The following is a 13,476-nucleotide window of genomic DNA, read 5'->3' on the forward strand; positions in this document are numbered from 1 at the left end:
AATATTTATAAAAGTAAGATAGATATCGAAGATATATATCAACTAATCTTTATAGTTACGGTAAAACTTTCTAATTTACGGATATATTAAATATTGATGTATGTATATATATATTTATTATTATTATTTTTCAGATATTGTGTGCATAATGTAGGAAGAAAAAGAAATTCTAATTCCTTTTTTTTGTTTTTTTAGCACATCTTATGTTTTTTTCCTTACTATGGTTTTTGAATATATTATTTATATAATAATGTGACCTTTTAATATATATTTATTTATTGTCATTTTCATCAAATCTTTCATGAAGAACAATTTTCAAAGATGGTAATAGAAAAATGTCAAGAGATTTTTGTCAATTTGCAATATAATAAAGATAACACCATATATATAAATATATATATATTATATGAAGCCAATGGCTAAAACAAGATAAAGTTACTAAAATTTAATTTATTTATTTCCTTTTCCTTTTCTATTAAAATATTATTAACAGAAGTCAATCCATCTTAAAATTTGAATAAATCAACAAGTTTGATATACTAATTAACTTAAATCAACCCACTTTGGTTAGATTTGGATTAGAGATAGTAAAGATCATTTCCATATATTATTTGGCTTCATCAAAATCTTTTTTACTTAGAATGAAGTTTGTGATTGAAAGAATTTCTTTTCAATTTGTTCTTTGAACATAGCTTACGTAACCCTAAACCCTAAGATGAGAAGGTTGATTCTCCATCATGATCAAACATCCAAAAGGGGAGAGAGAGAACTGGTTTGACTGATTCTCAAAATATGGATGAAAAATAAATAAACAAACAAAAAAGGAGAAACAAAAAAGAAGAAAGTATTCAATAAATTAAAATATTCATCATCCTACTTTATGATATCCCATATCCCCCAACTACTCCTTGAACAAACAATATGGCTTTAATGTGTAGAGGGGGAAGTGAAAATTAAAGGGCACAACACACTTGGCATTCATCAGTATGGGTTTCTCATACAAATTCTTCATGAGACACTAAATTGTGAGAGAACTTTAGGGACCCGAAAGGCAAATAAATAAGACTCCATTACCACAACCATTTAATATTAGGAGATCTATTATTATTATTTATGAATATATATTTCCTATAGTCTTTGGTAGATTTAATCATAGACCCCATCTGAAGATTTGTTTCCATTATTTTGATGTTACATAAGCACTCTATCGATTAATTACGACTTAGCACTATGGATGTCTATTGTATGATATGATGCTTCATTTTGAATTCATACTCTCTAATATGATAATATATTATAATCTATCTTTTACACTCAACCTATCCGCCACGTACATTAATATATAAAATTGATAACTTATATTATTATTTATTAATTCAGAGGTGGGTGAGAAAGGATAACATAATATTACTTCCATTTGACTTGTGGTAAATATATATAATCACACACATATTTTGAATTTTCTTTCTATTTTGCTTTCTTTTACGCACGGATTTTTTGTTTCTCTAGGCGATCAGAAATTGGGGAAGATCATATTAGTCAATTACTATTAAATATTTGTTTTACATTAATTACTTTGATAGACGGTCATTATCATGATTAATTATTTGATTTTTATAGATAAAATAAAAAAAAATTAAATTTGAATAGACTAACTTAAATTTAAATATAACTCAACTCACTAAAACATATATCGATATAAAAAGTTTAATCAATATAAAAACTTTAAAAGTCATTCCACTTGTGATTGAATAAATAAAATAAATAAACGAAAAGTATACTATAATAATATTAAACTATTAAGCATTGGCTGATAATTGATTCCCCTCCAGAGATTTTGATTTTTGATGTTATTGAGATTATTTAGAAAGAATATTACGTTTCAATTTTTGAGAAAGGTTGATATATTTCTATTAATATTTATTTAGGAAATGACGAATTATTTTTTATTTTCAACAAAATATAGGCGAACAAATTTATAAAGAAAAAAAGAGAAATTATTTCAACAAAGATATGATTATAAATAAAAACATTCAAAATCTATCATAAACTTTTAATTTGTTTTAAAAAAATGTCTATTGAATGTATAATTAAAATTTAGTATATTTTGTAAATATTGATCTTTATTAAGTGTAATTTTTGTAGGTAATAATAAAAAGAAAGAAGTCAATAAATGAAAGAGACGTCATGAACGAATTTATAATGCGCATCATTTTCTTCAGAGAAACAGAAGACAGAGACATTTCCCCCTCTTCATCGGAGTAGAATTCAAAGCATAAATAAATTGAAGCAAAAGAGAAATTCAATCTTGTTTTAAACCCGTTTTAATTCTTCGTGTTCTTCATCTTCGTCACTTCATGATTTCCTCTTCTGGAACAAAAATAGAGAGAAATAAAGGTTCTGTTCTGTTTTTGCAGTTTCTCTTCCCCTGTTTTTCTGTTTCACACCATACTCTGGCTTTGCTGTTCCTTTGTTTCTGTTAAATTTACTGCCTTCATTTCGTCATTTTCTTTACCAGAAACAACTAATCATTAGTCCAGAAATTATGGGTTTCTGTTGAAAAAATAAAGTAAAATAATCCATTCATGGTTTCGTGGCGTATTCTTCTTCCTCATTTCCTTCCCCTTTTAGTTTTAGCCTTCGTTTCTCCATTGAAATCCTTTCTGTATTTGGGTGGTTTCTCTTATTTGGCAAATTTTCATTCTGGGTTTGCTGAGATTTTGTAGGATTGTGGAAACAAATTTGGATTCTGTTTTTAATTGGTTAAATAATTTGTGGGTTTTGGGATTTCCAGCGAGGAATCTAATTGAATAAAGGAACAAGCAAAAAAGAACCAGAAAGAAGAAGAAGATTTCATTTTCTTCTTTTTTTTTTCTTCTTTTCTTTTTTAGATACTCTCTGCCATTTAGCATTTTTTCCTCCCTCCCTTTTCTTATTGTAAGAGACAATCTCTCTTTCTCTCTCTCCCATTTTTTATTTCATTAGCTTTCTTCTCTGTTTTTTGGATCTTTCACAACCTTCAAAAGAGGTAAGAAAAAATGGAGTCCAATTTGGATTGTTTTCTCCATTGCACAACACCAGTGGTTCAATCCCAATTCCTCCCGAAGGTAAGAATTTTTTATTTTTTTGATCTCTTTTTCTTTGTTTGTAATGGGTTTTGATTGAATTTCAAAAAATTTCAGACTGAAATTAGGAATCTCAATCGTTTATGGCATCCATGGGAGAGAGAAAAAGTGGAATATTTCACTCTAAGTGATCTCTGGAAATGCTTCGATGAATGGAGTGCTTATGGAGCCAAAGTTCCAATCACTTTAAACAATGGAGAAACATTAACTCAATATTATGTCCCTTATCTCTCCGCTATCCAAATTTTCACTGGTTTTAGGTAGTTTCTCTATTTCTCTCTAAATCTAAACCGAAAAATTCATGATTTTAAAGAATTGCTCTGTTTTTCAGGGAAGAAACAGAGTCTGGTGATGGAGATACAAGGGATTCTTACAGTGATTGTTGTAGTGAAGAGAGTGATAGTGATAAATTATGGAGATGGGAAGGAAGTGGAAGCACTTCTTCTGAAGATGGAGGATCTGAACAAGAAGCATTCTTGCATTTAAATGATCGCTTGGGTTATCTTTATTTTCAGTTCTTTGAGAAATCAACTCCATATGGAAGAGTACCTTTACTGGATAAGGTAATAGTCTCTAAATTCTTTAACTTGTTGTTTTTATCAGACAAACTTAACGATAAATAAAGAGAAAAAGCAGAAGAAAACAGAATCTTTTTTAAACTTTGGAATTGGACTAAACTAAGCAACTTGGACAATCTTTCTCTCTCTCTCTCTCTTTTTTTTTTTTTTTAGCTTGTGTGATGAATAGTATAGCTCTGTTTTGGGGAATTTTAATAATGTATTTGTTTTCGTTCTTGTTCTTGTCTTGTCCATAAGAACTATAAAAGAATGGAACTTTAAAATTTAGAGATTCTTGATTTGAAATTATTATTCGTCCCTTTTTAGATCAATGGATTAGCTCGAAGATTCCCAGGTTTGATGACACTTAGAAGTGTGGATCTGTCGCCAGCCAGCTGGATGGCTGTGTCATGGTATGGTTCTAACTCTGTTTTCTTTCTTTGTGGAGTATTGCTTTTTTGTAAAGAGAATGAATGAATATTTCTTTTTTTTTTTTTTGATGATTTGAGACCATTTCTTTAGGTACCCAATTTATCATATTCCTATGGGAAGAACTATCAAGGACTTGTCCACTTGTTTCCTCACTTATCATACTCTATCATCTTCATTTCAAGGTACTCTTTTCTTCTTTCAACCAATTCTATTTTTGATACTGTACTGAATTATGATCCAATTCCAAAACCCTGAGTTGATGAAAAGTAGCCAAACACATGATATCCATATTAGCTTTAGAAATTAAAAATGACGAGCTAGATAGGATTTTTTGGTTTGGTACCATCCTAAATAACCAATAAATTATTCCCAAAATTTTCATGTTTAGATCCAACTTTTGAAAACAATCAGTTTTTTTAAGAAAATCAAGCTAATAAAAAACTTTGTCGCTCATTGTTTTGTTATCCACTCTCATTGACATGGGTAAGAAATCATAAAAAAATATAGTTCTAAGAAGATTTTTCTTCACCTAGAATTTGACGTGCAAAAATTGAAAAGAAACCAACATAAATTTCAAAAACAGGAAGCTAAAAACCTATTGAAGATGAAGTTAATCATCTATTCATAATGTTAACATGGAGAAGCTGTGTGTGTGGTAGATATGGATATGGAGGAGAATGGGGGAGGAACGAAGAGGCGACAAAGGAGAGAAGTACGGGAAGGGATACCAGTGACAGCATTCGGGGTGGCGACTTACAAGATGCAAGGGAACCTGTGGGTGGCGGGCAACGGTGGTCGAGACCAGGAGAGGCTAGTGTCGCTGTCGAGCGTGGCAGAGTCATGGTTAAAGCAATTGAGGGTCCAACACCATGACTTCAACTATTTCACAGGCCTTCGTCGTGGGTAACTCAATGAATCAATCACATATCATTATCGTCCACCCACAATACATACAGTCCTTTAGTTTTATTTTTCTTTTTTTGAAAAGTTGAAGCCTTTTTTTTTTTTTTTTCCTTTTCTTCCTTTCTTCTTCATGAGGTCCATCAAAATGCTTAAGAAACTTTGGTTGAGGTACATCAAACATAAAAAGAAAAAGAAAGAAAGAGAAAGAGAGACTAATAGGAATTGTTGTGGAAAAAAGCAATGGTTTGTAGCCATGAAAAATGGCTTCAAATGGTCTACTCTATCAAAGTAGGCTTGACATATTATTTCATCACATCAATTTCATACTCTTAAATATTATTGATCTTAATGTATCAAAGTTACAATCATATATAGTGATGGTTTGTTTCTGGTTTATATAGAAAGGTTGTTGATAGTTTGAAGAATATATATAAACCGTATATTTCACATGTTTAATTTTGACTAAAGAACCTATTAATTGAGAACTAAATTCTCCCAAGAGAATAAATATTGTTTTGAGATTGATGTTGACCATACTAAGATATCAATAACAAAAGAGAGTTTCAAAAAGTTCTCTTCAACCATTTAAATGCATTACCATGAATAAATGTTCATTATAGGTTCAAATTCTATTTTTGAATTTGTTGATAATTGTTGCTTTAATATATGATCAATGGTTGCATTTTTGTTATAAGTTACAAAAGCAATGGTAAGGTAAGTATGTGTGTGCTGCCATGTTTGAGACATAGGGTGATATTTTTCTTTTAAAAAAAGTTCTTTTTAACTACAAACATTGGTGAGAACTTGAACCCAAAATCTCTTAGATCTTAGAAACATATAGGTGCTAACACATGTCATTTCAACATATTTTGTCCTCACTCACGTGCATCTTATGAAAATTCCTAGAAGGTCACTCAATAAAGAATTGCTAAACTTTGAAGTTCCTATAGTTGAGCCACAAAAAATAAAGATGTACTTTGTTTTGTATTGGTAGTAACTTTCAATTTTTTTTAAAATTTCTCAATTGTTCTTTTATGTCCTTAAGATTCCTCTAATTCAGATGTGATATTGGTTCAGTCATGTTGTCATACCCTTACCCGAAAACGCGTCCCTCTCCCTCGCGCTTTGAGCATGAATGCGACTTGGGTAGCTCGAACGCTCCTTACGAAGCATTAGAACGGTTGAACTTTTATTTAATACCTTACTTGAACTTAAAACGCATCGCCAAGATGTCTAATCCTTTAAACTTAAACTTCTTAAATTAAGCAAGTAGTGCGTTTTGAAACTCAAAACTAATAACTTGAGATAATTAAATACTAAACATCACATCAACCTTTAATTATTGATTTTTCGAGGACATTAAACAATTTCCGCACATAAACTACTGATCTGGTTCAGTACGTTAGATTCGTCCTCTATCTCTATCATCCTGATCACCCCTTCTTGGACCTCTCCATGACGATTTTTCCTAACATTCACAACCAACTCTTTTTTGTTCTAAAACCTAGACTTTGATACCAACTATAAAGGCCCAACACCATCATCTTTGCTTGTTTTAAAGGCTTATCATAATAAAATTTGTCCTTTATGATCAATATGGTTTGTCCTCACTCACATGTATTCTAAGAACATTTTCACTAGGCCACCCAACATACAATTGCTTCAAGCTAAACACACTTAACTATGAAGATCTTATAATTGAACTATCGTAAAGGAATACGCACCCGGATTAACTTTCAATTCTCTTTTAAGTCTTTCCTAAACTTATATTATATTATATTATGAAAATAATAATTTATATTATATCCTATGAGATATATCATTAATATAATTGTAAATGGTTGATTTAATCCTTACCTAGGTGATGGCAATATCTAGACTAAATATATCCAAGCAAGGTATATATACAAAATCTTAAATAGCTTTTAATACTATTATTCCATTTAATTACACTTCAAAATAAGTAAATGTGATGGTGGTGATACCAAAACCTATCACACCATAGGATATAGATGGTGGAGATATATAGTAATTAAATTAAGTTCACTTCATTAATTTTTATATACAATTTGCATCTGCAATTTGCCATTTGCTACAAATTAAGCTAATTAATTTTGCTTAAAGAATAATAAACTTTAAGAATTAATAATGCCTAATAAATAGTTATTGAACAACAATATATAGAAGTAATAGGCAAGCATCCAAATTAATTTCTCTTTTATGTGAAAAACATAAAGGTCAACTTTTAAACAACTTTGTTTTTCCAATAGTCAACATCAACCAAATCCTATTTTTTATTTTTATTTCTTTTTCTCTTTTTTAATATGTTATTTATTATCATACTTGTTCAACTCTTAATATATACATTACTTCACCTCTAATTTTATTAGTTTGTTATTTCTTTTCTTTATTGATTAAAAAAGAAAATCAAAATTTAAAGAGTAAAATTCAATTAAAGATAACAAAGTGAAAATAGACTTCATTTTTTTTTAAAAAAAAGTAATAATAGGAGAAAGAATAAGTTTAATTTTTAAAACCCGAAAATCAAAATAGTTATCAAAGAACCCCTAGAGGATTAGAGACATTTATTTTCCATTCATGTAGAGGTCACAATTATTTCTCTATGATGTGCATGGTATTCCCCAATTCATGTAGAATAATTATTGTTATTCATTGCATTGGACATAGCATGATTTTCTCAACTTGTCTTGGATATAGTTCTTCTCTCTATATATAGTTTCCACCTTGGCATCATCAAGCTAGGACTTATGACCCATGCAGCCAAAACCTAATTACTTACTTATTTCACATCTTTAAATTTCTACATTGAATGTAAATTGAAAAGTATATCTCTCAACCCAATAACCCTAACCCATAAATTATATACGTTTGTATACTTTTCTACTATTATTAGTACGAGCATTAAATTTTGTTTAAGTGGTTGGAAGAAGATTAGTGTTTTATATTTGGCAAAGCAATAATCAACTTCTTCGAAATGGTGACTAATTTTTTCCTTTTTCTTTTAAAATAATAATTCAAAGTAGACATTATAATTGTATAGAAGAAAGTGTTTAATTAAAACAATATCATGATGTATTTGAAATAATAATTCAAAGTAGCCATTATAATATGATATTATCACTAATAATGGTAATTAGATTTGTGATATCAAAATTTTAAATTCAATTCATTTTTGGTTTTACATGTTGATTCGTAATATAAAAAAAATGATAAAAAAACTTGAAAGTAAATATAAAAAATTAGGTAACAATCTTAAAAGTATATATATAAGTTCAACTTGAAAATTTTTTCATATACACATAAATATATTTGGTGTAATTTAACTTAAAATTTGATGAACAAATATCTAAAAGAAAAGCTAATAGTTATACGAGTTTATTAAAGTTGCCAAAATAAGTTTAACATAATGATAATTGATATGATTTTTGTCTCTTTAGATCGAAGATTCGGTTGTTATTGTATTGTTCCACTTAGAGCAAGTCTAATGGAAGTTTGTGCATGCTAGTTCGGAGGGTCTCACTTTTTTTTCTTTCCAATTCCTACATCATTACTAGAGATTTCTCAACATGTGGATTTTGTCCTTAATTTGTTATAAAGTTTTGATGAATGTATTTGTGCTCCAACTTTTTAACGAATTATCTTCTTGTTACCTTAAAAAAAAGAAAAAGAAAAAAGTGGTTGAAGACGGGGTGCGAGTGATGTGGGCCTATTCTTTGGAGTGTTGGTGGCACTATCATATAAATGTTGGTTAGAGACATAAGAGAGGTATTGAGTGGGTGCTTCAAAGTCATAGGAGTGTGCTCATTAATAGTGGGAGAGAGCTATATGCAAGCATCTTTTGATGTGTTGTATGTAGCTAGGGTTTGTGTGATAGTGGAAGAGTTTCATGGTGTAATGGTGAGGTTGCTAGTACCTTTAACAGTAGAGTCGGAATCTGTAACAACTGCTAACTTAGGTTAATTATATTGGTGACAGGGAGAGATATATATTAAGTCTATGGAAGTGCATATCATAAGATTCAGGTTCATTATATTAGATGCATGGGTCTCAATTTCATGGTTTGGTCAGATAATTAACTTCTCCTATTTGGTTGTGTTGTTTGGCTTTGTAATGGGATGTTATACGTTTTTGGAGAGAAAAAAGTGTACCAAACATCTCTTTTTCAATTTTTCTTGAAACATCCATTTCTCATATACTATATTTATTATGCTTTTTCTTTCCCTCAAACTTTAAATGTCAAAATTAAAGTGTTCTATTTAATACGTTACTTTTTCAACTGTGTACTACTATAAAATGAACCTAACAATCACCTAATAGTTTTCAATGATTGTTGAATTTTACGGTTGGATGTACTCCTCATTGCATATAGGACTACATTATTAAATTCTAAAATGTCATACCTTGTTTATTTACAGCTTAATATATTGTTTTGATTGATAAATTTACTTAATTTTAGTCTGCATACTTTAATTTCAAATATTAAAATCATTGTACTTTTGTTAAACTGAACTATCCTTAAACAAGTTCCTTATTGTTTTTTTTTTCTCAAAAAGAAAATTATTGTATTGACATTTTTAGTATACATTTTAGAAACTTATCCACCTATTGTATTTTTTCCATAAAGATATTTTGTTGTGTATAAACTAAACACACTTTAAAATAATTTTTTTTTTTTATATTTGTGAAAAAAAGAATAATGATTGAATTATTATGAAAAATTCAAACAATTAGTATTGAGGTAATTATAAGTTGAAATGAAATCCTATTATTTGGGTATTATTTAATAACTATTGAGTATTATAAATATGTAAATTTAAACAACTATTATTTACGCCCTCTTTCTTATTTAGATAATTATGGTTATGTTTTGAAAAGAGGTAACTATAGCATCTAATTCAATTATCATATAATTTACAAAACACCACTCCCACTCTTCCACCTAAGTATCCAAAAAAAAAAAACTTACAAACTAAAAACTAAAAACTAAAAACAAAAACATTGTACATACTTTAAAACCGGGCTTGGGTCGGAGCCCAGTCCAAATTTTAGAAGAAAGTAGGGATAGTTGCAAATTTAGCAATTAAATTCATATTAATTAAGTATATAGCACAATTTTAAAAAATTTGAAAATATAGCAAAATTTGTCAAATTTTATCAATGATATAAGTCTATCACAGATAGACCATGTTGCAAATATTGGTCTATCACTGATATACCATATGAAGTCTATCGGCGATACAAGTCTATCAGTGATAGTTTTGCTATATTTGCAATTTTTTTAAAATGTTGCTATAGCTTTAATTATTATTGCTAAAATAGTCATCCATTGCAATTTTCCAAGAAAGTAATTGTCTTTTTTTGTTGGATGGTTGCAAATTTAGCGATTAGATTCAAAATAATTAATTATATAATAACATTTTTAAAAAATTGTAAATATAACAAAATTTGTCAAATTTTATCAATGATAGAAGTCTATCACCGATAGACCATGTTGTAAATATTGGTCTATCACTGATAGACCATACGAGTCGATCAACGATACAAATCTATCCACGATAGTTTTGCTATATTTGCAATTTTTTTAAAATGTTGATATATCTTTAATTATTATTCCTAAAATGACTATTATTATGATTACTCTTGTTGTTTTAAATAATAATAATAAATTAATAATTTGGATAATTGTAATTGATAGCCATTTTAGGAAAAATAATTAAAGATATAACAACATTTTAAAGAAATTGCAAATACAACAAAATTTATGGTTGATAGACTCATATGGTCTATTAGTGATAGACCAATATTTACAACATGATCTATCGACAATAGACTTCTAACATCGATAGAATTTGACAAATTTTATTATATTTGTAAATCTTTTAAAATATTGTTTTATACTTAATTATGTCGAATCTAATTGTTAAATATTCAACCATCCCTAATAATTTTGAGCATAAACTCGTCCATTTTTACTCAAAATAACATATACAGAAAATTAGATTTTATTAATTGCACCTCAAACTTAGTTTAGGAGTCATTTTCTCTCACAATCTTTTTGCCTTTCAAATATTCAAAAGTGATTCTACAAATTGCAATATTTATCTAATTTTTTTAGAAAAACCTTTTTCATGTGGAGTAAATTAGTTGGATTATTATTTTATTTGTATATAGTTAGTACTACCTTTTATATCAATTTATATAAAAACAAGGCTTCTAACAATATCCTAATTTTCTAACTCAAAGGGTCTTTCTTTACAAAAATACTTAGAGTTTGATTCTATCTGTATCTATATCTTTGTGTGAAAAATATACCTAAATCATTTGTAACTTTACAAGGCTTAGGATTAAATAATTCTACAATATAAGCTGGTCGGTTGTGTTGTATTTTTTTTTTTTTTTTTTATGTTTTGGTTTAATGACTTGGCTTTGTAACTTTCTTGAATGGTTGATTACTAGTTGTGTATTGATAAATGTAATATAACAATATTTTAAAAAATTACGATTATAAACAATCAATATCTTTTGAAAATATTGTTATATACGCTAATATTTTGAATCTAATGGTTATAATTGTAACTTATCTTTTTAATTTTCATTCCGCTTAGTATTCGTCATCCTTTTCCTTCCCTTGCAATATTGTGGTTGGAACCCTGATGTAATCCATCCCCATTTTCATTTCTCTTTACCTTCTCTCATTTTGATTTTTTTGAAATTTGTGCTAGTTTCCCTTTTTTTTTGGTATGGTTTTCATATTTTCTATGTAAATATATGAATCCTTATCCAAAGACTATATATATATACACACATTGATATCATCAAGTTTTGGAAACAATATTTCAGAGTTGAGGACATTATTAAAATCAATACATCACTAACATGAACATATAACAAATATATGTAAGTTGTCAAAACGTTACTAAAATGCTCTTTGATTACAACTCGCAAATTACTAAGAAAAACTACAGTTGGTCGATATATTTGTACATACAATGTGTGACGGTCACACTGCAGTTAGTAGTCTCTAAATCATTGGATATACAATCAAATAAAACTATAACTTTAGCCTTTTTTTTCCTTATACATCCAACCCTGTAAAGTTGCTCCAACGAAATTAAGAAAAAAGGGGGGTTTGGATTACTAAGGAACAGGATAGGACTTGTTATTGCACATGCATCTATAAGCCATTGGACATGTTTCAGCCTCTTGAAGTGAAGCACACACAAAGCTTATCATCACTAATCTGCAAGGCGAGCATGAGCCACACGCATGTGAACAATCCGGCAAGCTCGACCCTGCTACTTCAACAGTCTCAGTCCCTTTTCTCCCCATCCTCGTCATCATCGCTGCCTTCTCTTTCACCACCACCATTGCTGCTTTACCAGAGGATGATGCCGCCCCCTTGCGGTGATGGCCATGACCTACACATAAAAATTAAATGACAAAATGTTTCAGATATACTTATCTACATATAACAAAATTACTTAATTACGATTTTAGGCGTAAAGAGTTTAAAAGAGTGTCATATATAAACTAACTAATCCTATTATAACCTCAGTATATAAAACTACTCTCTTTTTCTCCGTGGTGGTAGCTAGCTAGCATGCATATTAATTAGTAAACTATGTAAATTTCTCTGCGTACTGTTTACGCTTTTGGTTTTTTCCCGATAGTAAAAAGGAAAAAGAAAGGGTAAAAGAGCGTGAATTACGTGAGTTTTGTTGAGAAATGCGTCTAGAGGAGATGGGTGTTGAGAATAATAAGAAAGCAATGAAGAGAATAGAAAAGCAAGTGAAAGGCTTCATGATATTGAGAGTAGAAGTTGAAGAAATTAAGAAGTAATTAGTTTTTTTAGAGAGAGGGAAATGTGTAAAGAAAGAGGGGAAATGAAGAGGATATATAAAGGGAAAGATTCTGAAAAACTATGAGAATTGAAGCAAGTCACAGGCCAAAGACAGGTTTTTTTTTTTTAGTGATGAGATCACAGGGAATCCGAGCTTTGCAAAACTATGAGAACTAAATTAAAAAAGAAGAAGAAACAAAAGATCAGAATAGAAAGTGCCTCCTTAAACGTGAAGAGCCATTAATGCTCCCATTAAATTCATACAAAAGAAGAAAAAGAGCAAAACAAAGCCCCAAAAATGGTAAATCTTTGCCATGTGGCTCACAGTTTAAGTTTATATCAATAGTTATTATGAGGTAATCAGGTTTCCAGCATTTTCATTCGATATTAATATATATCTTTTGAAAAAAGTTTGTCAAACTAACCATTTGTGGACATTTTGGACGGACTATACAAAGGTAATATGGATGCACTCAATAGTAGTTCTCTTATAAAAGCAGATTTAGCTTCATTTGATGATTATAAATTTGATTTCCATACAATCATATCGATGTCTCAGTGATTTTCAAATGATCACATTACTTATAAGAATGATATT

At 29.1% G+C, this 13,476-nt stretch overlaps 2 protein-coding genes across 2 annotated transcripts; one reads left to right on the top strand and one right to left on the bottom strand.

Annotated features, from left to right (window-relative positions):
• Nucleotides 1-2,220: 2,220 nt before the first annotated feature.
• LOC101214941 lies at nucleotides 2,221-5,413 on the top strand. Its single transcript, XM_011660441.2, has 6 exons — nucleotides 2,221-3,107; nucleotides 3,183-3,385; nucleotides 3,457-3,688; nucleotides 4,010-4,095; nucleotides 4,205-4,296; nucleotides 4,774-5,413. Exons 1-6 carry the CDS (start codon nucleotides 3,039-3,041, stop codon nucleotides 5,019-5,021), a joined length of 930 nt encoding a protein of 309 aa, XP_011658743.1. The 5' UTR covers nucleotides 2,221-3,038; the 3' UTR covers nucleotides 5,022-5,413.
• A 6,504-nt stretch (nucleotides 5,414-11,917) lies between these two features.
• On the bottom strand, nucleotides 11,918-13,028 carry LOC101205081 (protein EPIDERMAL PATTERNING FACTOR 1). Its single transcript, XM_004136770.3, has 2 exons — nucleotides 12,747-13,028; nucleotides 11,918-12,456 (listed from the first exon to the last, which is right to left on the bottom strand). The coding sequence occupies exons 1-2, from the start codon at nucleotides 12,838-12,840 to the stop codon at nucleotides 12,176-12,178; spliced, it is 375 nt and encodes a 124-aa protein (XP_004136818.1). The 5' UTR covers nucleotides 12,841-13,028; the 3' UTR covers nucleotides 11,918-12,175.
• Between the last annotated feature and the right edge of the window lie 448 nt (nucleotides 13,029-13,476).

The sequence above is a fragment of the Cucumis sativus genome, chromosome 7 (genome assembly GCF_000004075.3).
Source record: "Cucumis sativus cultivar 9930 chromosome 7, Cucumber_9930_V3, whole genome shotgun sequence".
In the NCBI taxonomy this organism is placed as follows: domain Eukaryota; kingdom Viridiplantae; phylum Streptophyta; class Magnoliopsida; order Cucurbitales; family Cucurbitaceae; genus Cucumis; species Cucumis sativus.